Genomic DNA, 26141 nt, shown 5'->3' with positions numbered 1-26141 from the left:
AAAAGAGCCCACTGTTTTGTCTCTCTTTCAATCAAAAAAATAAATAAAGACAAAAATGCCGACTTATTCAATTTTTACTAAACAAATACTTCTAATAAATTTATACAATTAATACAATACTAATATTTAAATAGAACAATATGTATTGGTGTTAAAATAGTCATTTTTTCATTATCAGACAACACGTCATCATACAATCTCAATTCCTCTCAACAAACATCAATCTCTCAAATCCCGATATCTCTCATTTAAAGCGACTCAGATTGAATCCAAAATTCGAATTTAAGAGAGCAACTGATCTGGTAATAACAAAAGACATGGGGAGCTCATCAAGTGCACCACCAAAGAAAACACAAGCACAAGCGCAAGCAAACACGTCCGTCAAAACTGCAAACACTAAAAAGATGATTCCGGATAATTACCAAACAATGGAAGAGCTTCAACAAGGCCTGCGTGACGCCGGCCTTGAATCTTCGAATTTAGTCTTGGGAATTGATTACACTAAAAGCAACACATGGACTGGTACACATTCTTTTGGTGGTCAATGTCTTCACGCGATCAATCCAGCAGTGAACAATTATAATCCATACCAAAAGGTTATCAGCATTATTGGGAGAACACTCGAACCATTTGATGACGACCATTTAATACCAGTGTATGGCTTCGGTGACATTTCCACAACAAACAAATCGGTTTTTTCGTTCATGGCAAACGACGCACCGTGTAATGGGTTTGGCCATGTCTTGCAGAGATACAACGAAATAACACCGGCAGTACAGATGAGTGGTCCGACGAACTTTGCACCACTGATATACAAAACGATTGATATTGTAAAGAGAACACAAGCGTATCACATCCTTGTTATTATCGCAGATGGACAAGTCGATAACGAAAAGGCGACAAAAACGGCAATTGAGGAAGCTTCGAAGTATCCCATTTCAATCATCTGTGTTGGTGTTGGAGATGGTCCGTTTGACAAAATGGAGACGTTTGATGATGTTTGTTCTTATTAATATTATATTTACAAATTGTGTTCGAAAGATGACTGATAGGACATCGGAAACAGCAAATTTGACAATTTCAACTTTGTCAATTTCAACACGGTAATTGGGCCGCGTGTCGAGAACCCCGAGATCACATTCTCTGTTGCCGCGTTACAGGAAGTCCCCATTCAATACATGTGTTGCAAGAATTTGGGGTATTTCTAATTTGATTTTCTTTGTTTGTTATCGTTCAAGGTTATATCAAAATCTGGTTAGCATTTTCACGAGTAATTGTCAAGTATCTTTTTAAGAAGTTCATTTGTATGAAAAAGGTATTATTAGAGTTTCTTGCATCTCATCCATTAAATTATACACTAAATGAGTAAGATGTGCGACATCATATTTACCATCAAAAAAGTGACCAATTACATTTGAAAATTAATAACAAAACAATTCCCACTCGAAGATGAAAAGTGAAGGTATAAAGACCCGAAAAAGGGAATGAATAGACACTAAAAACAACACCAGATGAAGTCGAAGAGTCACAAGAACTTTTCATTGGAATTTTTCTTGACTCAAATGGAACTTTTTGAATTGAAAAATCATATGACACAACCAATCGAGATATTCCAAAAAAGTGTTTTTCACTTTGATGAGATAGTTAAGAAGATAGAAAGTGTAGTAGACACAACTAAACTGTATGGCGACTATTTCTCTCAACGGGGTAATTTGGAAATGGACTACTGTAGAAAAATGATAGGACTAACTGACGCGCTTAATGCACGTTCGACATTAGGTTTGCTTAAACAAACACATCCAAAGGACAATGTTTTACAGTTTGTTTAATATTATATTATAATTAATAATATAATATATATTATATTATTAGTATTAAATTATATTTATAATTATTAATAGTATTTAAATTATTAAAAAATAACTATTAGAACATTCAAAACCTTTTGGGAGGACTTTGATGGGAAGACGATAGAATTATATAATGCGCGAGGGAAGACGGGACGACAGTTTTGCGAGAGTGTATCTGTAGCGTTGTTACAACTGAGTAAAGAAGTAGATGCGCAGAAGAAACAGATATATACGGAGACGATGCGAAAGGTGAAAATATATGAAGACCTCACGACGTTTGCGACGCGGAGTGAGGCGTATTACTTGACACAACTTCGTGATACGAAAGCGATGTGTATACAAATTAACACGAATAAAGACACGAAAATGGTATCGAGATATCAGAAGGTCTTAACTTCATACAATCAGAGTGAAAAGGAGTACCAAAATGCGTTAACGAAAGTGAACACGTGTTATGACATGTTGTATGAGAAAGAGATGGTCACCTCCATTAAACAGTGTTATGAACTGCTGCAATATCACTTCTTAAATTTCAATAAAATCATCGAAAGTGTTACAAAGCAATTTGCAGAGACGAAGAACTCGGAGAATTTGTTTTTCACGCAGTTCTGCGAGAGTTTGAAGAACACGTCGGACGAGAAGGAAAACGCCGAAATTAACGAGTTCTTTCAATCACTGGAAACCGGCGAAAAGAGCGGCAATGGAAGTAATAAACTCCCAACGAAAATGATATCAAAGGTTGAGGAATTGCCGGTACTGAATGTTGAAGTATCGACACAAAAGGAAAAGAACAGTTGGGGGTTCTCGACAATAGCGTCGGGGTTTGCGTCGATCACATCTTCATTGAATTCAGTGGTGGAAAATAATTTGACAACTACGACATCGGCGTGGACAAACCCGACGGCTTCTGCGTCTTTCTTTTCATTTGGAAATAAGAAGAAAGGAGGTGTGTCAAATAACGAAGAGAAGAAAAGCACTGAAAAGAGCGAAGAAGTGATTGGCGAGTGTCATACGGATACTCATGAGGATAAAGAAATTGATGAGAAAGTCATCGAACAAGTCGTCGTGCCGGAAAAAATCGAAGTCATCAAGGAACACCCAATCGAAGAGAAAAAGCTGAAAGTAGAAAAAGAAGTCGTTGCGACAATGGAAAATACAAAGATGCCAAGTCAAGTCGAACAAACAGATACAAATGTCGAGGTACAACAACAACAATGTGTCACATCAGAACAACTCGTATCAGGTGATACTGAAGTGAATGCCAATGTAACTCTGGAAAATAACACTCAATCGAAAAAAGAAGAAAAAGAAGAGGAAAATTTGGTTGTGATACCAGCTAAAGATATAGATATAGATGAAGAGGAGGAGGACGACGATGATATAGATGGGTTGACAGATACTTTTATTTGAAGTTTACTATTTGGTTGTATTTATATTAAAAATTAACTAATAGATAAAACTATATTAATTATAGTATTAACTTATTATTAATTTGTTTTTTTTAGTACTTAACAATAAGAATAAATATTTTGAAAAAAAAATTATATAAATATAAATAAAATACTAACAATTTTACTAGTTGCTAATAACATTTTATATACAAAAATTTAATTTAAGTTATAATAAATGGTGTAGAGTCATTTGCTAAACGTTGTCTGGTCTGAAACGTTGTCTGCCGATTTTTAGACCATTATAAATGGAATATTTCGGGAATTTTTTGGAAAACCCCCAAAATCATTGTTTCAATATTTTTCCCAGTTTTTTTTCATTTTTACCTAATTCCCGTTTTTTTAAAACAAAAATCAATTATTTTTTGTCAAAAAGACAACGTTTGGGGAACAGACAACGTTTATCGACTGACTCTATAGTAAATTTATTTAATAATAAAAAATTTAAATAATAATTGGAAGATTGAAACAAATATAATTTGTATAATTATAAAACTATTATATTATTAATAATTTAATACTAATTAAATATTAATAAAATAGTTATAAATCTATTAATAAGCATATTTAACAAAAAAGTACACTTATTTCTAAGTAGTTATACACAATAGATAAACAAATAATAACAAATAGTTTAATAAAAATAGGTTACCACTTAGTTAATAAAAAACAAAAAAAAAATTCACAGAACAAGACAAATTCTAAAGAATAATAAAAAACGAACTAGAGTGTATTAAATAAGAAAACCCTGGTTATGAAAAAGAACTTGAAAGGTTACTGGTGAGTGATGGCAGGGAAGAAGGTGACAACTACACATTTCAGATGCGCTCCAACCAAGAAGCAACCAAAGAGCCCAAAGTATGCTCGCTGCATTAAGTCCAACAGAATCAAATTGGACGAGTTTGCCGTCATTAAATTCCCATTGAGCACCGAAACTGCTCTTAAAATGATCGAGGACCACAACACCATTGTCTTCTTGTGTGACCAAAGAGCAAACAAGGCAACCATTAAGAGAGCTGTCGAGAAGAGATATCAAACTAAAGTCGTTAAGATCAACACTCTCGTTAGACTCGATGGTCTTAAAAAGGCGTTCGTGAGATTGGCACCAAATGTTGAGGCTATGGAGGTTGCTACTAAAATCGGACTCTTCTAAAACAAGTCTTTTTTATTTCTCTTCAACTCGACTTAATTGGGTTGAGTTTTTTTTGTATTATTTTTTTTGGTTTTTAACTAGTGTGAAATGGTTTGGCTGTATTATTAATGTACATTATTTTTACTAATAATTTTAAGATTTGTTGTGTCACAAATGTATTAGTTTTTTTATTATATTGTTTTTTATTATATTTGTAATAATTTTTTTGTCTCCTTCAAATTAAAGTTCAAATGTCAATTGTAATTCTTTTAATTTAATTTTTATTAAATAACTATAAATACTAATTTGAAGTATAAATTAAAATATATAAGAAGGAATAATAATTTTAATAAAAAACTTTTTTATTACAATTATAAAAAATAAAAAAACTCAAATATTCAAATCAATACTATAGTTTACCATTAAAACAATTAATAAGATTACATACCTTAAACTATACATAAATAGTAAAAAAACTAAACAAATAGTAAATTAACACTAATACAGTTCACTTCATCGAAAGTCGAGCGTCAATTCTTGCCGATCTTCTATACCCCGAATTCTGTAATCTTCCCGGATTCTTTTCCATCAAAGAGGAGAGAGTTGGGGAATTCATTGACGAGAAGCTGAGCGATAAACTTGCTTCTTCCAGTTTTTCGGACAACTCGATCTGTTCTGGGTTTTGTAAGAAAACGCTCTTCTTTCTCTCGGTGAAGCACTTTTTTGCTGAAGGGAATATCGCGAAGTTGTTTTTAATAATGAAGGCCAACATGCGATTTGACATCAAGTTGAAATCTAAAACGTTGCGAACATCACTTGTTTCTTCGTTGAAAAAGAGGGCGGGCGCAACACACGTTGCGACGTTGTCGGCAGTCATTTTGGATTTTTCGGTTCGACTCAGTTTTTCAAGGAAGGTCGTCACGTACTTCAGACACGTATAATTCTCTTCAGAAAGTGCACCTTTCAAATCTTTGTGCATCGCCTCAATTATCTCCTTCGTTTTGCTCTTCTCATCTGTTTCTGAACTTTGAGAAGAAACAATTTTCGCTCATTGTTAATTACTATTAAATATAAGTTGTTTTACTATTGGATGATGGTAATTCATATGAGTGATGCGAGAAGATTGAAAAAATGGAAAGAAACAACAGAAGAGGAGAAAACAAACCATCCCATTTCTTAAAGAGAGGAAGAGCTGACTTGGGAACAAGCCCGCCGGGAATCTCTTTTAAAAACGACTTCACAACATTGGCAACAAGGTGCGGGTCTTCGTTGGAGTAACTTGTTGCTAAAAATTTGAGCTTCAAGAAGTTGATTTGGTCGGGTGTTGAACTCACCCTGAAAAGTCCTTCCTTTTCAAGGCCATTTGCATACAAGTACTTCAACGCCTTTTCAAGGCCTATGGGGATTTGGCCCGGAAGTCGCCTTTCGTCGTCCAACAGTTTTTTCAAAGGAATCCCAAAACAATTTCGGTACGAGGAAGAATCATTCTTCACATTCTCCTCAAACGCCTTCTGAAAGGCGATTTGTTGCGACTTTGCGAAGTTCACTTTCTCTGTCATTTTGTCAAGATCAGACAACCCTGTACGGAACGATTGAAAACACGTGTACATTGAAAAAAATTGGGAAAGTCCATCAATCTCAAATTTGTCAATCGCTATTTGCGTGTTGGCAACACTCTGAGACAACTTTGGGTTGATAGACGACGAAACTACCTTGATCGAGTCGAGTTTGTTTCCTGTTGTCGCAACAGCGAGCTCCTCGTCAAGGAAACTGCGCAACGGCTCGACTATACAATTGTCCAAATCAATTTGGAGTTGGTCCATCAAATGAAGAAAAGTTAATACAACTTCACCAACTTCTGATAGCGCAACACACACCCTTTGGATATTGCCCACATCGCTTTTACTGAATTTGTCAGTAAAGGCTTTATAAGACTCAGCAACACTAATTCCGGTGTGTGCAGAAACTGGTTGTTATTGTCTTATCTTACCAACAATCATTTTAAGATTGGAGAAACAAACCTGCAATGGACTGAACCCACTTTTTTGTTTTCTTCAGCAAATCTTTCTCTGCCGACTTTATATCCTCGACAATTTGCTGGTTCTTTTTAGCGTTGTTCAGGAAGGTCTCCTGAGCGAGCTTTGACTGTGGTGAATGGCGCATCTGTGAGATTTCTGATCCATCCATAAAACAAATTTCATTTTTATCTTCTTTACCATTTCGGGCGGTTTGGGAAATTGAATCGAAAACAAAAAAGCTTGTTTTTTGTTGTCTTCATTCTACTTAATTTTTAATAAAATTTACCATAATTTATACATTTCTGTTTTAATACTTTTGTAACTAAGCTTACTATTCAAACCAACTCTTCTAGTTTATTTAATTATAATAGTACTAGTTGGGTTTAGTTATTGGCAATAGCATTGGTGTGTAATTATGAATGAAAAATCAATAGTTTAGTAATTTATAATAAATAAAACATCTTCCCCAACCAAACAAACGGCTTTAACTTCAAATGGATAAAAAATTGAACTGGGTTTGATTTTTGTTATTTTATTGCATTTAACTTTCATCGAAGAAAAGCTTTGAATTGACCAAACCAAAACAATTTATACATTCGATCAGTTTGTGTGTTCTTCGCCGTCTGTTTTCAATTCCGCCTTCATTTCGATTTCATGAGTTTCGTGAAGATCCTTTGCTTTACAGAACTGCGAGAAATACTTTTTAGCTTCGATACTCCCTTCTTGATACACTGGTCTTACCACGCCATACTCGGGAAGCCCTTCTTTGTTGATGACTTCTTGAACTATTTGATACGCTTTCGGTGCCATCAGTCTATTACACGTATTTCGAATCAACAGCGGCGCTATAGCAACCAACACAAACACTACAACGAACAAATATGTGTTTGGTTGTTCGAGTAATAGAGCCAACGAGTGTGATGACAGTCCAGCCTTCGACATTTTCTTCACAAAAGATACCATCACTATCGACACAATACTTAACACAAAACTGAGAACAAATCCAACGGCTAAATAGAAACTCCATCTCTTCACACTCAATCCCATCGTTACTAATATACACAGAACACCACTCAACGTGACTAATGTCGACAAGCACCCCATCCCATTCACTCTCCCACTCCATTCAAACACATCGGAGTTGATAATCACATATCCCATCACAAAGAGAACAACTGACTGATAAAGCCCATAGACTAACCAAAAGACATACGCAGATATCCCTTTGAAGGTATTCGACTCCTCAATGATCTCTTTGTGCGTCTCTGGGTAATCCCGCGCGCCAAAAAACGGGATGTCGACTTCAAACGCACCAATGAAAACAGGAGGCATCGATGTCATCACCATGTTGAACAGCGTGATGATCATATCTTCATACAAACTGGTACATGAGAACTTCGACATGATCCCAAACCAAAATTGGATCATTATAAACGTCACATTCTTGTAAAACGACAACTTCACTATTAACGAATTCCGTCGTAACGCTTGTCGGCCATGGTAATAAATTAACTTCTCTAAATGGCGGAACTTACGAACAGCATAATCAGAACTTTGCGCAGCTTGCGTCCCTTCTTTACCAAATATCCCAATCCCAACATTACTCTCTTTGATCAATGATATGTCATTACCTCCATCCCCTATCCCTAAACATACTTTATCCGTCTTCTTTTTAACAGTCTTCATTATCTCCCCTTTCACTTGCGGCGTCACTCGACAACATACTACACTCACACTGTTGATCAACTTCAACCAAAACTTCTCATTCTCTTTCAACTTGTTGTACACCCCAAAGTCAAACACTACGGAATATCTCTTCACCCATTCATCCTCTACCATCTTCTCACAATTATCACTATCAAAGCGATACACCTCTTCATCTAAAAACAGTCCACATGTCTTTGCTATGTTCATCGCCTTTCTGTCAATATTATTAATTCTATTCTATTTAATAATAGTATATTTAATAGTATGAATAATTAACTATTATTGTATACATAACGTTTACTAAAAAGTAACAAACAGTTTCCACCTTGCAGTCAGTACCATTCATATTTACTATATTATATAATATTAATATTAATATATCTAATATTCAACAACAAACCTTATCCCCAGTAATCATCCATATTTTTATTCCACCTCTTCTTAACGACTGAATAGTCTCAGGCACACCATCTTGAAGTCGATCTTCAATTCCACAGACCCCAAGGAACCTCAAACTTTTTTCAATTTCAGAGACAACGGCGTCGACCTTTGTTTCTCTGTTTTCTATTAAACTACTCGCATTGTTGTACTTCTCCATGAACGTCTTATATTCTTCCTCTCCAATGATTCGACAAGCCAACACCAAAGTTCTCAACCCTTCACATGCGAACAGATTAACAGTTTCTTGAATCCTTTGAGGCTCTTCTGTGTCACACATTAAAGGAATCATCGTTAAATCGGCTCCTTTACTATATAAAGCTATTCTCCCATCCCACAGTCGAACCAAAACACTCATTCGTTTCCTTTCACTCGTGAATGGCATTATAACTTGAATGTCGACCTCCCGTTCTTCTCCTCCAACCATCAAAGTGATTCTCTTCTGCGTTCTTTTCGTGAAGATGTACCCATTTTGCGACGCTTCTTCGCATAGCGCGACTTCATCCGGAGACCCCGATTGAAAGCTCAGTTTGACTCCTTGGAAGTTAGGGACAGCTTCATGGCAGATCGCCATGCACTTCAGAAATTCGTCCATCTTTTCACGGGTCGTCATCATCCCTTTTCGTCGCATGCCGTCGGTGTCCGGAAGGCCTGGCGTGACATTTATGGAGTGTGGCCGTAACACCTTTTTATTTAAAACAGTCGATTCGTCCGTATTCTTTAAGTCGTCGTTCGCGTGATGTGGAAGTTCGGGGGACTTCGTTGTCAGACCAATATCAAAGTCATCGAAACTTTCACTCGGCGATTTCATGGAGGTGTCCGTATACCCTTCGACACTTTGCGGGTCCTTCGAAAGTTGCGATTTGATGGTAATCACTATTTTCTTCGAACGCGTCGCGGAGTCAACGAGGTTTGTTCGTGATTTCGAAAATGTCGTGTCGACTTTTTGATCGACAATCTCAATTTCTGAGTCCTTCAATTTCGATCGCGCATTCGACGTCATTTTTATCGGAATCGAAAACGTTCGGGTTCGGTCATTCGTTTTGTTCGCGACAATCTCGTCCACATGAATCTCTTTTTCACAATCTTCGACTTTTTCAATTTTCTCACTATTTTTCGAGATTGTCGTCTTTTCGTTTTTCTCAACTTTTGTAAAATAGGTCGATGACGGGTGGTGAGGCGTCTCGTCTTTCGCGCTTTCCGCCATTCTCTTCAATTTCGATTGTCTGTCTTTCTCGTCTTTTTTCGAACAGTTCACAAAGTTCAAAGACTGCGACAGACTCGCAACAGACTTTTTAATATTCGACAAAGCCTTCGATTCGGGGATTGAAAGCCCTAAAAATTTACTTCCGGTGAGTGAACTGAATATTCCAACATTCGTTTTGTTTTTAGTTAATGACGGATCGTTCATATATTGTACAATACACCCATCTCCTTCTTCTTGTAAACAAAATCCATCAATCGAGCATTTTCGAAACTTCATCTCATTTTCTCTAAAAAGTCAATCACAATATTCAAAATCTTACAGAAAACACCTTTCACATTATAAACACTTTATCTAAGATATATTTCTCTTGATCCAATAAGAAAAAAAGTACTATTAGAATAGTATATGATATTATATTATTATAATAAGAAGTAGAATTTAATGTACCAACAAACGTAAGTGTTCCCGTCTTATCAGAAAGAATATACTCGACCAATCCTAACTCATCATTAAGTGTCCCAGTCCATGGCATACATCCCCGTGTCTCATTTTTACCGACGGGGTTGAGGACATTAATTTGTAAGTCGGCATCAAACACCATAAAGAGCATTTGGAAGGTCTTTGAGAATTCAAGAGAGACTAAACAAGACACAGGAACTAAGAAGGAGAACATATTAAGAAACCCAAAAGCCCTTAAAAAGGCGGAGAGATAAATGTTATTGATCTTTGGAATATACCACATCTTCCCCTCCGTCTGTGAATAGTGTTGTGCAAAGTAACACAACGTCGACGCGATAATCACGACAAAATCAAACACTAGAGCGACCGCTACAAACCTGTTGAAGGCCTCGTTAGTCCGCGCAAACTTGATTCGTGGCTGGAGGGAATTGCGGGAAAGTTTAGTGTCAGTCCCACAGTATACAACAAGCATCAGCATCTCTTCCGTGTTTCGTAAGACACATCCGCTTGGGATAAAATTCTTCTCTGAAGTGCTATACTTTGACTCTCCAATATTAAAAGTGCCAATAAAATGATCGAAGAGGGGATCTGGGGGTATTGTGTCAAATGAATCGCCGACAAAGGTACAGATCTCCTCCTCCGTCTTCTCCATACAAAACGACGGGACAAGGCGTTGCTTTAAATTGCTCTCCCCGTCTAATTCTGCTGTTTCGATATAGACGACTCCGTCGTCGTTTGTAGTAGCTAAAGGCACTCCATCTGTTGGTACTCGAGCGTTAGATCTGAGTATTAAAATATCACCGGCGTAGATGTCTTTAGATTTGACCATAGCATGTTCGTTAGGACCAACTAATTTAGTGTACAAACATGAATTTAATTTGGAGTCTGCATGGTACTTTCTCTTTATTGTTAATTGTTGTTAATAATAATAATAATAATAATACAGAAATGACCAATTATTGTATTAAATAGAAGAAATAGAGAAAAGGTAGTCCACTCAAACACTTTAAAAAAGACTGCAATTGAATTGTGAAAACAAACGATTTCGTCGAAGAGTTCTCTGATGCAAGAAAAGGTCAACATAATACAAATGGGAACTATCGAAGCTACAGGACTCCCAGCATTCAATTGTGGAATACACGCTAAAATCGCTACGATGAGGAAAAACATGTTTATGAAGTATTTGAATTGATTGAAGAGAAATACAAAAACAAAACTCCACCACTTATACTTTGTCGTCTTAATAACGTTAGACGGAAAGTGCTGTGTTTTGTTCCGTTGTTTGTCAAAGAAATATATAGTGGGATACCCTTCTTGTGAGTAAAACACTGCAATAAAGAGAAATAACTAACTTTCTTCTTTGGCTTGTTTACGAAAGAACATCCACCTTTGATAATTAAGTTACACTCTTTGTTCCTTTATTACTTCTATCTTCAACTGTTTTTATATAAAATAACCTAAAGAATGGTTTTTATTGTTTCACCACTTTCGTATTCTTGCCGACTACTTATATCGTGTTTGATAGTAGGGAAAATGACATTTCGAAAAAGATTTTTTATTATTAATAATAGTTTGGAATGTTAGATATATGGTACATGAAGAGGAATACACATAAAAAGAAATTGTCAAATGGCATAATAAATACAAAGACGGCAAAGGAAAATAAAAGACGGTGAATTTCTCATCCTCAAAATTTTGATTTCATTTCGAATTATTTTTCATTCAAAACAAATTGGCTCATAATTTTTGATTTGCTTTAGAAAGACTTTTATAATAATGAATGGTTTCAATTATTATTAAGTTAACTAGAATTGTAAGTCATATTCAAACTATTGTTGCTATTAAAAAATAGTCTTAACTTTTCTTGAATGGACGATGTGTAAAAAAATATTATTTTTTTTGTTTCGATAATTTATTAAAAAAACAGATGTTAAAATAGCTACCAATCGGGTTAAATAACAAAATATTGAAATAATGGTTAAAACAAATTATTTTTTTATAACTATGGTTAAATTTTTTATAAAATTTTAATTTCTGTCACACAAACAAAAAACAGCCTTATTATTTTTTTTTTAATAAAAAGTACAATATAATAACATTGTATTTATTTAAAATTAATTCTTATCATATTATTATAATTATATTAGTCTTATTATAGTTGTTTAAATAACACTAAAATTAATTAAAATAAGCCATTTAAAAATACTATTTTAAATAATTATATTATAATAAAAATAACAATATTTTATTGTTACTACAATTATTTGAATTACAATAACATAAAAAATAAAACAATAATTACAATGAATGGAAAAAATGTGTACAAAAATTTTTGGAAAGATAAATCTTAAAAATACTTTGATGTTTTTGATTTTTTATTTTTTTGTTTTTTTAAAAAAAGTAAAAAAAAAATAGTACAAAACATACTATCAATAATCTATTGTTGTTAATACTTCCAATCCCGAAAATTAGTACAAATAGAATGTTAAATTTATACAAACCAACCACATACAGAAAATTCAGTTCGAGAAGAAAAAGGAGGAAATCTTATAATTTCCAATTGCCTGAATTATGGACGGAAGCGCTGAAACCCCAACAACAACATCATCAAAGACCACTTCAATTGGTCTTCCCGTCATCGTTGAGGTTTGTTTTTTAGTCCTGCCGTCGAGTAACATGACAAGACACATATTTTTCTTTCGAGTAGTGTTATTAGTTAATAGAATTAACTTTTAACCAAATAGTTAATTCAATAATTATAGTTAATTTAACTATAAATTATAGTAAGAGATGAGCAATCTGACGTCTAGTCTTTATTGTCGTCCCTTTGTTTAGTGAGTTCCCTTTACATCTACTTCTTCGAACAAGCTAATGTGTACTGCCGTGCCGTTGCCCTTCAAAACATTATGCTTTTCTACCTATTCTTTGCGCTTTTTGTCTTCATATTGACATCCATTCTAGCGTTTGGGATGGTATGGGAGTATATCATGTTTGTCTACGTTGGTATTGCTTTGATCGCGAAAGTCGTTCAGATGGTCATAGCCGCCTTATTTTCGAAATCCGAGCGATTCATAGGTATCCCTCCAATTTCGACTTTCATCTTGAACAAGGCATCTGCTTTATAATTTACTTACGATGTTCTTCTTTCTTATATTTCTTTCATCTGAATTAAACATTGAACTAGACTTAACTTGATTATTATAATATATTATTATATAATAGTAAATATGTAACTATAATATTAATAATTAATATATTAATATATTATACTATTTAGTATTAAAACGTCACTTGTCCATTTCTCGTTTGACTGCGTTCCTTATAAAAGGAATACCCTAAATAAGACATGTATATCACTATTAATATTACTACCCAACACCCAAGAACACTTTGCGCAATTACTTCTTTATCACTAGAACTCACCATCTAAGTTCTGAGTTGTCTTAACTACAATAAATAGTATTATTTACTATAATATCAATAGTAGTTATACTATTGATATTATTACAAATATATATACTATTAGTAACCTATAAATTTGTTATATGTACGATGTAAGCTATTAGTATTAATAGATTATAGTAAACACCACTCAATTCATTTATCGTCTACTTCGATCACGATTGCTTCTTGAAGACCGCCCTGGTGGAGATCTCGAACGTCGTCTTCTGTCTCGTGAATGATCGCGATCTCTGTCGCGACGAGATCGGTCGCGGTCTCGTTCCCTTGAACGCGACCGTCTTGAACTTCTATCTCTGTCTCTGTCGCGATCTCTTTCTCTTGAACGGGAATGTCTTGTAGTTCTTTCTCTGTTTCTTGAGTCTTTACGATCGTCTCGACGATCCTTTTCTTTCTCTATTTTAGTGTAGTCCCTCTCTGCCCTTTCAGGTTCAATTTCTTTGAACTCGACTTGTGCCTTTGCGAGGGGTTGTTGTTTCGAAATGTCCAACACAGAGATTTCCTTTTCTGTTGTTTTGTTCGTGTGAAGTTCGTTGAGTCTTTTGGCATAAGCGGTCCACGTTTGTTCATCAAAGCCGTAATTGAAGTAATCCGCCATGTTTGCTCCTTTCTTGTTCCACGGACACATCTCCGATGGAAGCGAACTAAATGGTTTCTTTCCGGTAAACACGTCCCAATACTCGTCAAAGTTCTTCTCTCCAAAGTATTGCGAGAAGTTGAACATCATAATTTGGTAGAAATTGTTTTCATTTTGTTCGGGTGATAAAGCCATCTAATATATGGTTTTAAAGTTATCTTTTTTACTAAAATAATCTTTTGTTTTTATATGGTATTTTTTATTATATCTTATTAACATTTGTCTCAACTATTTATTTATAGTTCTTTGCTATATGTATTCTAATACAACAATAACTCAAAAATGCATATGGAGAAGACCGGCTTGGGTGGGAACTGTTCAAGACAAATGTTATAGTTAATAGTAAAAATGCTATAACAATAGAACATTGATTTTTTCCGTGTTTTATTTCCTTACCGATTTCTTTTCCTTCCTTTTGAGCAAGACACTCTGCAACTTAAAATGTCACAAAATGAACACTGTGAATACACTGAAACTAGCGGAACTTGAGAAAACTGTTGATGCTCACAGTCATAGTATTGCGATTCTTCATGAGATGCTCTCTGTTATGACGAGTAAACTTGATGAGATCAACGAAGACACCGCATCTTACTATGAAATATCTCGTGGAAACAAATTACTGTTATTTGACCTTAAAGAAGTGTACGATTGCGCACATGGGATCAAAGGGATTACTACATCTTTGGAAGAGGTCAAGACTCGTGTCGACGACTACAGTTGGTATCTTAAAAACAAAATTAAAGAACACACCCAAAGTCCTCTAGTTGTCCAAAAGACTCAACAAATCTTAAAAGATGAAGTCCATGTGATGGGAACGGAAGTCTCTACTCTGAAAGACGACTTGAAAGCGTTGAATGACGTGGTACGTGGGAAGTCCCTTGAAGATATCAAACCGTCGAATCCAAGCCCAAGAGTGGCGGAAACTCTTCATCACCTTTCACTGGAAACGAAAGAGAAAAACAGCAAATCTGGTTCTCCCCCACCAAAAGACACGACAGGAGGTAAAAGTCCACGAAATTTCTTTGGAAAATTAAAGAAACAAATTGGCGGCACATCGAAGGAAGAACCGCCACCAAGTACCGACACAAACAAAACGCCACGAGAACTTGCTAAAGAGAAGAAGGAAAAGTTGAAGAAGGAGAAAGAAGAGAAGGCCAACCAGAAGAAGGAGGAGAAGGCGAAGAAGATAAGCGACGCGAAGGAAAAGCGCCAAAATAAAGAGAAGAAGGACCGACCGAAGAGTGACGTCCTTCAACAAGCGGAAATCCAAAAGGAATTAACTGTGAAGGAAAAGAGCTCTCCAAAAGAACCAGCAAAAACCGCTCCAGGGAGTAAGAGAGAGTCACTCAATAAAGAAGAACAACATGTGGAAGACTCAAACACTACACAAAGTGTGAAAGAAAGTAAAAATGTGACTCGACCGCAAAGTGTCACTATAGACGTGTCGCTGGTGAAAGTTAAAGTCGAACCTTTTGAGAAAACAAATGCAGAAAAGTTCTTTGAAATGGGAGAAGACCACCGAGTCGCTGTGTATATGCCCAACTTTGAAAGCAAGGAACAACAAAAATTTTTCGAATGGATGAAATACGCTTTTCATGCCACAAACTTTTTTGAATTGTATCTTGAATGTCGACCACAAAACGTCTTTATTGTCTGCAAAACTATTGAAGAAGGAATTGATGTAGAAGAACAAGTCTACAAGATGTTCCCAGATACAACGTGTTACATTGCACAATATGGCAAGCCTTGTGATCCAGAAGCAGATATTATATACACTGTCGACAACGATGGTAAATTTGTGAATGAAATTGATAACTACCAACTCGTTAACAGTTTTTTGAACCATCAGCGTCAATATTGTCAATAAGTGTGTTGGTTAATTTGTTGTTGTGAAACACGACATCGAGTAAATATAAAGAACTTGAATTAAATAAATTTTATAATGGTAACTACATTACAAAATATCTCTATTGTAAGAAGCATTTGTGGTCTAAGGGCAGAATTCCACCCTTCCAAGGTGGAGATCCGGGTTCGAGTCCCGGCAAATGCACTTTTTATTTTTTAATTTTTTTTATTTCTATTTATAACAATTAATAACATTTATATTAATATAATATAGAAAAAGTCTAAGAGTAGTTATTTTTATAGCACTTATATTGGAGAGGAACGAAATATTGGAGAAACAATTACCAATTATTGTAGGAGAAGAGTGGGATCAACTTTTGGTATTGAAGAACACTTAATATGTATACACCACCATGTTCATATACATCAGGCATTGAACTTAACACGGGTTCACCAGAAACACCATCAATTGCTTCTCCAGCTGGAATGAAGTCTGGTCCCGAGTGGTCAATCATCCACTGAATTCTATATGGAGCCAAATATGCATGTTTGTCCTTTTCATCGTAGATCATTTCAGCCCAGGTCATGAACATTGTTGTGACTCCCTATTTGTGAATGAAATGAGAAACAATTGACTTATGTTTCAAATAAAGTCTATTTTTATATCAAATAGATTTTTTTAATAAATGAACTATATTATTTGTATGTTCTATTTTTAGTGTAGAATCTTTTTGAAAGATTATTTACTCATTATAAGATAAGATATACAAACCCATGGTGGACAAGCTTCTCCAACCTCTTTGCTACTCCATCTACTCCTATAAAAGAAGGTATCATAACTGTACCTGGCCATGCCATATGTCAGTTTAGTCAATTGTTTTCTTATTTGTTCAAAATGTTTCAATACTTTCTCATCGTCTTTTACAATGCCAGAAAAGACCATAGTTGCTGTTGAAGAATCTAATATAACTTTCTGCTTTTTGGAGTCTTGCCATATGGCTTCAACGAAGTATCCTTTTTCTTCATTCCAAAATAGTTTTTCAAAAGAAGTTGCAAGCTTCTCTGCTCTTTGAATGAGTTCATTCTCCTTCTTTATATTATTATACACGACCTTCTCTAATTTACTTAATGCTAATAACCCGTGATGCGCCTGGATTTGTGTGAAGGCCCAGAAACATTTTGGTGTGTCGAGTCCCGTCCAGGAGTCACTGCTTTCTTCCCAGTTTGAGTAGTCAGCTTTGACCAAATTCTTCCATTCGGAGTATAACAAGAATTTCTCTATTTTTTGAATTCGACGTTTAGTCTCAGTTTTCATAAAAAAGTCGACATCTTTTGTTATGGTGTAATAATAATACAATGCATAGGCCACTACACCCATCCCATCATTTTGTGGTTCTGGCATCGAAGCACGGCCGCCAGTAAACCAATCATAACATGAATGGAAATATTCATCGTCGTTGAGTGTTGCTGTCATCATGAATTCTAAGTACTTTTTGGCGCCTTCTGTTTCACCCAAAGCCATTAAGATCATTGCTTCAAATGTGCCGTCTCTCGTCCACATCTTCCATCCATATCCCGGGTGGAAACTTGCAAGTAAAGTCCCCAAAGTTGGGTTCTGTGAATATAAAGAAGTGAAGACACTGGAATACCACATCTTTTCTTCTTTCAGAGTGTTGAATGCTGGAAGTTTGTATTTTCTAAACTTCTCATCAATGTATTTTGTGAATGTGCTTTCGCAGTCTTCAATTGTTGTATTGTAAAACGATTGGAGGTCTTTTGCGGCGTTGATGTTTAATGTCACCGATCGGAAAATTGTGAAAGATGCATTTGTACCTTTTTCTATGAGCATCTTTTTATTTAACCCAATCTGTGCATTATTGCCAAGATAAGACGTTTCTTTAAGATCCTCCGAATTGATGAATCTTGAAAGAGGGGTGTTGCTTTCACTGGAGCCAATATCAGCATAATCAGCCTTTTCCAGCATACCTGTTATAACTACATAATCGGAGTACTGTACTATACCACCTGCATAAATCTCTGTGCTTTGAATAGAGACGGGGTAGTCAGTGTATTGAAAGTATTCAACAGTGATATCTTCAGGGGATGTATTTTCAATAATTACATTCTCAAGTAATGTGTCTTGTTCAGCTTCAAAAAAATACTTTTTAGTTATTTTAAGAGGAAGTTCTGTGTTATTGTAAGCAGTGATAATATGGGAGTAGTACCCCGGATAGTCGATACTGTTTTTACCAGAAAATAAGTTAGATTCTGTGTACGGCACTGTGTTAATTTTAAGAACAAAAGAGTCTTTGTTTATCAAATTGGTGTTCCAGTTTTGAGAATGTCTGAATTGACTGAGTCCAGGTGGTATTGTAGGTGGGTCTACAGCAGTCATATAAGTGTTAGTCCACCCCATCATCATGCTACGATAATTAGTCATGACATAAGACGGGTTTTGACGAATGGCACAAGCTTCAAGAAGTAAGAAGAGAGTATAGTATATATACAACATTCTTCTATCTTTATAACAAGAGTTCGTTTATATATACAATACAGTATAGTTTGTTTATAATATCGTATTTAGTTCGAAAAGTTATTAATTTTTGAAGTAGAAAAGTATTGGTATTGTATTGTAATTAATATAATTTAGTGTTATAAATAGTAAGTAACAAAAAATTGAAGTTGTAACATTTTTATAAATTTGCATAGCAGTTCCTATATATGTCGCTAATCTTTTTGAAAACAAATGTAAAATTAATAATATTTTTAATTAAAAAATAATTATATAAATATGTGGGAATTTTTTGGTTTATTTTTCTTTTCGACGTTTTTACCAGAATAGTTGAATTGCATTCAAAAAAATAATTGTTATTTAAATTAATTTAAATAGTATTCAAATTTTAAAAAAATGTCATTTAATGAATTATTGTGCGAAATAGACTTAATAGTACCAAAATACCCCATATGATATGAAAATTCCACTTTTCTTTCATTGTTTATAATTTCATCTATGTTGTCATTTATCAAGTTACACTCTTTGAAATAAGCTTAATTTAAAAATTGAAGTTGAAAATCAATTATAACACTGTCAATATTTATTCAACACCATAAAGTGTTATGTTTTAAATAAATTACTTTATGAAAAATAATAAAAGAAAATCAACTGTTATTTAATGAAAATGTTTATATGTATTTGACAATTTCAATGATTTTTTTTCAATGGTTATATTTAAATTTAACTACTGTTATATGATAAACAATTAACACCATATTAACATTTGAAAGGATTGGAATTGTATTTGGTTGAATATATTCGCTGTTCTTTGGTGCTCCAAACAATAAATAACCAAATTTATAATACAAATATTAAGTTTATCAGTAAACTTTTTTATTGAAACAATTACAATTTTATATTTTTACAAACAGATACTACATATTAAATAGTTATTCAAATTTTAATGTGTTTTAATTGAAACATTGTCTTGGTTAAATTAACTTTTTTGTATTCATATAGTTGCTATAACTTGAATACACACCAAGTATGTAATATTATTGAAATACAATTTATTTTAATTTTATGTTGTTGAAGAAAAAAACTTAAAAATGTATTTATTAACTATTGTGTGATTTATCTTTTCTAATAATCAATTTGAAATGAATATATATAATTCAGGGTCTTAATACCATATATATGACAATAATTGCTTTAAGGTTCTTGTATTTAATATCAATAAAACTATAATGATACAACAAAAAAATTATTAATAATTCTTATTAAGAAATGCAATCCGATTGACTTGTTGTGTCAACCAAAAAATTGATATGATTAATATAAATGTTATTTTAAAAATAAACGTTTCTGTCATTTGTCTTTTAATTTCTATTGGTTGTGATATCTTTGTTGTGTGAAACGATAACACCGCTATCCTCTATTAATTAAAACGAAAATAAAGAGTTACTTTATAATGGGCGAAAATTTTTAGTTTTTTTATAAAGAAAATTTGTTTTTAATACAAACAAATTTGAAACATACTTTTTAGATGCCTCGACTTTTTCAAGGGTATGCAAAGAGTACCTTTTTTTAGTTTAAATTTTAACTTGAGTAAAAAAGTCATAACAGTTATAGAAAAATAAATTCAATAGATATAATACGGTATAAGAAAAGATAAAAACCTTTTTTACTTATGAAATAGATAGGACGAAAGTCATTTACTTTTTGACACTTCCAAATTGTGCCATATCCAGTGCTTTTTTCCTATCTTCCATAGACCTCAGAAAGCGTTCTTTTCTCAAGTCTCTTGTTGGGTTTTGTTGTTTTCTTGTTATCAAAACGAAAGGTTGTCCGACCTTTTTCGGCTTAGTTACGTCAGCTGCCAAATTTTCTTTGTTTCTGATCGACTCCAAAACAAAATTTCTTTTTATGATTTTTTGGATTGGCTCTTCTTTGATCACAATAGGCTTACTTTGTGTTCCATCCTTATTATTCATCTTTTGATTATCCCAATTAAGTTAGTTTTTAAAGTTTAGCTTTTAGTAAATTATTGTTTTCTATTCTTTTCATACCTTTCAAATATAACATTATTTACAAAGAATATCATATTTGATCACTTGAAGTTATTCTGTTCAACTAAATAAGACTAATCAAGCCTATAGAAGTATTTGGATTGTATCAAGTTCGTTCACATGTAGTATTTAGTATCAATTCGAATGCATGACAGAGACTCTGCTCTAATAACAAATTCTATTCATATAACAAAATTAAACTATTAATTAAGTTATTTCAACAGACTCCATAGAAACATGAAAAACAATCAATTTTCCAAAGCAAGTGTGATCTCATCCTTCTCCTTGACAGAATGCATGAAAATTAGGTTTGGGAACACATCACTTCCAGAGACTTGCCACTCATTATACATATCAGTGAAATAGCCATATATCCTTCCACACGACTCATAGTATGGTCGCTGTTTTCGACTTAATTTCTCGACCTTTGTTTTTTCAAATTTGCGCCTGACTTTCTTGTTGATGTTCCTATCAGTTATTTTCTCTCCTCCTATTCGAACAAAGTATAACAAACAAATCAAGTTGCGCCGGTGTAATATTCTCAAATGGTTCTTGTAAGTCATACAACTTCTTTTCTACGTCTTCCAATACTCCACTCTCAATGTTCTTCACTTTCGCAATTGTCCCTTTGAACAGAAGAAGTTGAACAAAGAGGGAGATCACATTCTCCTCCCAAAAATATGCTAACACAAAAAACTTCTTGTCGAGCAAGTACTCGATAAAGAATGTATGTCGCACCTTTCCACTAAACAAGTCTGCGTATGAGTATAACACTGTCAGTATACGCTGAAGTGTCACAACATTTTCGCTCTCGATGATCGTGTCTATAAATTTACATAACAACTCAACGTCAAAGTCTTTCTTCAATAACAAGACCTTTGTCCGTAGTTTAGAAAAGTAGAATTCAAGGTCTGCTATAGTTGCTATCGGTCATTCTTTACTTCACAGACTAAGTAATGTTATTAAAATGTTATTAAAATGTTATTAAAATGTTATTAAAATGTTATTAAAATGTTATTAATTTTGTTATTAATTTTGTTTTAATTATTAGAAAATAAACATTTGAAGTAACAAACACAAGACAGCACCTTCATCGTACATATTTGTTCGTGATAACTCAGTCTCCATATAGAAATTGATCATTTTTGGATGGACAGAAGATACTAATATCCCATCGAGAGCGTGAACATAGTCATCTGCAATATTCAAATCTTTGTACTCCCTTGTGTACATCTCGAGTAATACATCAAACCCATGGAAGATGGTCCATTGAATGACTCTATGTTTTAATATGCACGATTTTAAACAATTCTATTTAATTCCATATAATTCTATTGAAGACTTTGTCAATGAAACAAACTTGTTGATTGTCTGCTTCTCAAGATACACAACGATTTCATGGAAAATCATCACAAACAACGACTTCTCGTTGTTAAGGACTTTGATATTGACATCGAGCTCTGCTTTCTTCAATTTACTATCGAAGTCGTCCCACATCATTAAAGACGGAAAGTGTTTTGAAAGTGCCTTCTTCATAGTCCACGTTGATTTGTATTGTATGTGCGTTTCGAAATCGAGGAGTAAGCATTCTCTGAATATGGGTACTCGAAAGTACCCAAGTCCTATTATTTTAACAGCAAATGGAATTAATTCCTCCGTCACGGTCATGACGGGAACTGTTTTAGTTCTTTTAAATTTCGAAAAGAGTGATTTTTTCTTTGGAGCGGATAACACCGGTCTTGCCGTTTCAAAGGAACAAGTCCTCTCGTCAAATTCCGCATGAAGTTTCCCAGCTGTTCCTCGAATGGAAGCGGATGGAAGATCAATTTTGAGAGAAAACGTCGAGATCGCAGATATGACTAATTCAAGCGTTTTGATGAGTTTTGTTCTGTAAGTTAGGTACAACGAATTTTCTAATGAAAGAGCTGAAATGTACTTTGGATGGGAAACTATGAGATAAAAAAAGTTCAGAAAATTGATGTCTGTTTCGATGGTGGGAAATATGAGAAGACATGAATCCCATAATTCATTGAGTGACGTCACCTTAGGTGGCGTTTGTTGGAGCAACAGAGACAACTTTTGGACAGACGTGGCAAGATTGTATTTCAGCGAAAAACGACGGGTTGTGTTTTGGCCAGCAAACGCATGAAGTTTAGCAGATTCTTTCGTTAAGGCCTGTTCATCACTTTTACTCATTCTGATTTTACTGTTGGGTTTAAACTCAAAAATCGACCCAAAAAATACCTCAGTTTGTTCATTCGTTTTTAACTATTTATTATAATTATTTATACTAACACTTATGATAAAAATGAAGAGTCATTAAGATTGTTAATAACTAGTCATTCTGGAAATTTTCGGGTAACAAACCCACAATTTGTATAATTACAAGTTATAATTATAATATTAAAAATATATTATACAAAAAGAAAGAGGAAACGTGGGTTATAAAGACGACAAATGCCTGCTTCTCTTCTTAAAAGAATAAAAAAGACTTCATTTCGGCTATTCATTGGCAAACAATCAAAAGAAAAACGTATAACCCCATCTAAAAAATAGAAAAATCCGAGATGAGTCATCCTGCAAAAAGGTGAATTAATCGTACAAAAACCGAAAAAGCTTACTTTAGTTTGTCCTCGTTATGACAATAAGAAATCTCATTTCTCATTGTTTATTTGTATTATTACAATAATACAGTTTATTATAGTTTATAGTTCAATATTTTTATGAGAAAATATGTATTTATTAGAACATGAACAAAAACACTATTTAAGTTCATATAACAAATAGTATAGAAATAGTACACAAACCATAAAATTATAATAAAAAACAATCAATTTTTAGAGTTGATAACAGCGGACTGAATAGTCTCGTCTACGGCATATAAGTGGTTCAAACAGCTTTCGCTCTCCCCAACAACTTCTTTCAGCTTCTGGTCAACAGCTTTGTTTCTGACCTCAAGCTCTTGGATTTTTTGGTTGACTTCGGGCGTGTTGTCTTCAAGTGGAGGAAGTTGGTCGATAAGGACGTCTAACTTCTTATTAGTTTGAATTTACTATACCCTGGTATAGCTTGTTTTTATTATAAATTATAGTATTTATATGGGTTTATTATGTAATTTATATTATAGTTAAATTATAATAATAACAAACATTCTTAACAACGGCTACTATGTTTTTGGCGTGACGTTGATAATCCTCATCTTTTAGCTGTTGTAACTGTTGATCGTTTGCTAAATAATTTCCAAGCTCCGCAAGTGGGGCTATCATCGCGTCGTTTAGATAGTCGATATTGGCAAATATCTGGTCAATGATGTCAACTTGGCGGCTCATTTTTTGAAATCTATATTACTAGTTTCTTTTATTATTTTTTATAGTTTTTCTTTTTGTTACCACTTTTTTTCTCATTTAATTGTTAACTTAATTATTAATAAATATATTATTTATATTTAATACTTTTTCATAATTATCTTTTTTTTTATTTATAGTTTACCATCAATCCGTTTTTCTGCTAATTTAATATATTATAAAATATACTAATATTATTGTGTAAGAATTATAATAGTATAATTCTTGTAAAAAAAATTAAAAGTATAGTTTATCAAAAGAAAAAGATTATTTTTTGAGAAAAAAAGCAGAATGGCTTTGCTTGGTTTGGAGAGTCAAGAAAACCTGCAAATTCTCAACACCTTGATCACCCAATTTTACGGAACGAGTGATGACAACATCAGAAGAAATGCTGATACACAGCTTACACAATACATGAAATCACAAAATGCAGCAAAATTGTTGCAGCACGTAATCGCATCAAACAACCAACAACTTGTTTTTTACGCGGTGCTTTGTTTTTTTACATACGTCAAGCTGAATCAAAGTGCTCTGTCTTTCGACGACGCAAAAGGCCTGTTTACCCATTTAACATTCTTATACAACAAATACGCCAAACAAATGCTCAATCCTTCCCTTTCAAAGTTTGTCGTTCTACCACATGATAATATGTTATATTTATTTATTAAAACTAACTATAAATTCCAAGGTTCAGTTTGAAACCATTGTTATTAATAAACAACTATATTAACTATCACTTTAGAACAATATAATACAAACAATAGTTTCTTTAATATTAACAAATTTACTATACTAATTATAATAAATATATTATATATCATTAGTAATTTAACCAAACTATATTTAAATAGTAATGTATTAGGTTGCAACAAACTATTGGTTTAACTTCCTCTCTTTTGGTACTCAAATCCGAAACCACTCCGCTGGAAGTCCTCAACTGTTTTACTTCAATCGACGACCAAACGTCTATTCTCCATTTTATCTTTGACACAATCGACATCTTGCCATATGACTCATCAGCCCTTCTTCAAAAGCGAATGTATTCCTTTCAAAACCAATTGATACCTTTACTCCTTCAAACCAACAACTTAAAAGTGACGTTGCTATTATCTGATATCGTAGGGCATTCGACAACGTTCGACAAAAAGTACTTGATACCATTTTTAAATCTAGTGCTCTCTGCAATCTCACATAACACATCTGTTGAAGAAGCGATGGACTTATACTCCGCAGTTTTTATACGAAGTTTGTTTAATGTTTTTATTTCATTTAGAATTTAAAACCATTATTATTAATAAACTATTATCAATTATTATTAATTATTATTATTAATTATTATTAATTATTATTAATAAACTATTATCAGTAATTATTACTTAATAGTAAAATGAATTAGATTCAAAAAAAAAGAGAAATTCAGTGTTAGTGCCTGAAGTCGTCGAAGAACCTTTAAAACAACTAACACTTTCTATTTTATCGCAAATAGTTACCATGAACACATCATCATCATTGGAAGTCTTGGTAACATTTGCCATTTCATTTTACGATACACCACACCTCCAACAAGTGATGCCAATACTTTTAACGTATTGTCGAGAGTCGTTAGAATATTCTTCTGATGTCATGTGCTTCTTTGAAGAGATGTTTACACTCTTTGAAGAGACTCCAACACTTCAAGCCCTCATGCAGTCATTCTCGGCTGAATACTTGAAGATACTAATTGTCGAGTGTTGTGTCTCTGATGCTGACGACGAAGTTGTCGCGACGCGTTCTAAGTTGCGTTCCGGTCTTTGTTCTGTCAAGGAAATGTGCAACGATTATTTCAATATACTCACCACCGCTTTGTTACAATACAAAGACAACCCACGTGTTATAGAAAGCGTCTGCTTCTTATGGGAAGCAGTCGATACACTCCCTTCTCAACTCTCGCACATCTCCATCCATCGGCCTTGATACATTTCTTCTGTGTTTTATTCTTTAATACTCTCATAATATAATAATCTATTATTTATTAGAACAACAGTTGTATTATAA

At 33.7% G+C, this 26141-nt stretch overlaps 12 protein-coding genes across 12 annotated transcripts; 6 read left to right on the top strand and 6 right to left on the bottom strand.

Annotated features, from left to right (window-relative positions):
* Positions 1–317: 317 nt before the first annotated feature.
* On the top strand, positions 318–1208 carry EIN_275120 (copine-2, putative; the record flags this gene model as incomplete). The annotated part of the gene is made up of 2 exons (XM_004254648.1): positions 318–998; positions 1053–1208. The coding sequence occupies 2 exons, from the start codon at positions 318–320 to the stop codon at positions 1206–1208; spliced, it is 837 nt and encodes a 278-aa protein (XP_004254696.1).
* Positions 1209–1589: 381 nt separating this feature from the next.
* On the top strand, positions 1590–3260 carry EIN_275110 (hypothetical protein; the record flags this gene model as incomplete). Its single annotated transcript, XM_004254647.1, has 2 exons — positions 1590–1819; positions 1931–3260. 2 exons carry the CDS (start codon positions 1590–1592, stop codon positions 3258–3260), a joined length of 1560 nt encoding a protein of 519 aa, XP_004254695.1.
* An 825-nt stretch (positions 3261–4085) lies between these two features.
* Positions 4086–4451, top strand: EIN_275100 (60S ribosomal protein L23A, putative; the record flags this gene model as incomplete). The annotated part of the gene is made up of 1 exon (XM_004254646.1): positions 4086–4451. The coding sequence occupies one exon, from the start codon at positions 4086–4088 to the stop codon at positions 4449–4451; it is 366 nt and encodes a 121-aa protein (XP_004254694.1).
* A 487-nt stretch (positions 4452–4938) lies between these two features.
* Positions 4939–6617, bottom strand: EIN_275090 (hypothetical protein; the record flags this gene model as incomplete). The annotated part of the gene is made up of 3 exons (XM_004254645.1): positions 4939–5477; positions 5596–6396; positions 6452–6617. 3 exons carry the CDS (start codon positions 6615–6617, stop codon positions 4939–4941), a joined length of 1506 nt encoding a protein of 501 aa, XP_004254693.1.
* Positions 6618–7048: 431 nt separating this feature from the next.
* On the bottom strand, positions 7049–11642 carry EIN_275080 (phospholipid-transporting ATPase, putative; the record flags this gene model as incomplete). Its single annotated transcript, XM_004254644.1, has 7 exons — positions 7049–8365; positions 8433–8480; positions 8556–9188; positions 9969–10086; positions 10256–11160; positions 11301–11572; positions 11612–11642. 7 exons carry the CDS (start codon positions 11640–11642, stop codon positions 7049–7051), a joined length of 3324 nt encoding a protein of 1107 aa, XP_004254692.1.
* Positions 11643–12830: 1188 nt separating this feature from the next.
* On the top strand, positions 12831–13384 carry EIN_275070 (hypothetical protein; the record flags this gene model as incomplete). The annotated part of the gene is made up of 2 exons (XM_004254643.1): positions 12831–12905; positions 13070–13384. 2 exons carry the CDS (start codon positions 12831–12833, stop codon positions 13382–13384), a joined length of 390 nt encoding a protein of 129 aa, XP_004254691.1.
* A 476-nt stretch (positions 13385–13860) lies between these two features.
* On the bottom strand, positions 13861–14490 carry EIN_275060 (hypothetical protein; the record flags this gene model as incomplete). Its single annotated transcript, XM_004254642.1, has 1 exon — positions 13861–14490. One exon carries the CDS (start codon positions 14488–14490, stop codon positions 13861–13863), a length of 630 nt encoding a protein of 209 aa, XP_004254690.1.
* Positions 14491–14806: 316 nt separating this feature from the next.
* On the top strand, positions 14807–16222 carry EIN_275050 (hypothetical protein; the record flags this gene model as incomplete). Its single annotated transcript, XM_004254641.1, has 1 exon — positions 14807–16222. The coding sequence occupies one exon, from the start codon at positions 14807–14809 to the stop codon at positions 16220–16222; it is 1416 nt and encodes a 471-aa protein (XP_004254689.1).
* A 319-nt stretch (positions 16223–16541) lies between these two features.
* Positions 16542–18712, bottom strand: EIN_275040 (hypothetical protein; the record flags this gene model as incomplete). The annotated part of the gene is made up of 2 exons (XM_004254640.1): positions 16542–16805; positions 16973–18712. 2 exons carry the CDS (start codon positions 18710–18712, stop codon positions 16542–16544), a joined length of 2004 nt encoding a protein of 667 aa, XP_004254688.1.
* Positions 18713–21011: 2299 nt separating this feature from the next.
* EIN_275030 (hypothetical protein) lies at positions 21012–22959 on the bottom strand (the record flags this gene model as incomplete). Its single annotated transcript, XM_004254639.1, has 4 exons — positions 21012–21231; positions 21278–21686; positions 21840–22042; positions 22124–22959. The coding sequence occupies 4 exons, from the start codon at positions 22957–22959 to the stop codon at positions 21012–21014; spliced, it is 1668 nt and encodes a 555-aa protein (XP_004254687.1).
* Positions 22960–23593: 634 nt separating this feature from the next.
* On the bottom strand, positions 23594–24092 carry EIN_275020 (hypothetical protein; the record flags this gene model as incomplete). Its single annotated transcript, XM_004254638.1, has 2 exons — positions 23594–23794; positions 23913–24092. 2 exons carry the CDS (start codon positions 24090–24092, stop codon positions 23594–23596), a joined length of 381 nt encoding a protein of 126 aa, XP_004254686.1.
* Positions 24093–25598: 1506 nt separating this feature from the next.
* On the top strand, positions 25599–26060 carry EIN_275010 (hypothetical protein; the record flags this gene model as incomplete). The annotated part of the gene is made up of 1 exon (XM_004254637.1): positions 25599–26060. One exon carries the CDS (start codon positions 25599–25601, stop codon positions 26058–26060), a length of 462 nt encoding a protein of 153 aa, XP_004254685.1.
* Positions 26061–26141: the final 81 nt, after the last annotated feature.

This window comes from Entamoeba invadens (assembly GCF_000330505.1).
Source record: "Entamoeba invadens IP1 unplaced genomic scaffold scaff_1105074725195, whole genome shotgun sequence".
Lineage (NCBI taxonomy): Eukaryota > Evosea > Mastigamoebida > Endamoebidae > Entamoeba > Entamoeba invadens.
Note: the sequence above shows the minus strand (reverse complement) of the source record. Positions and strands in the feature narration are given on the sequence as shown.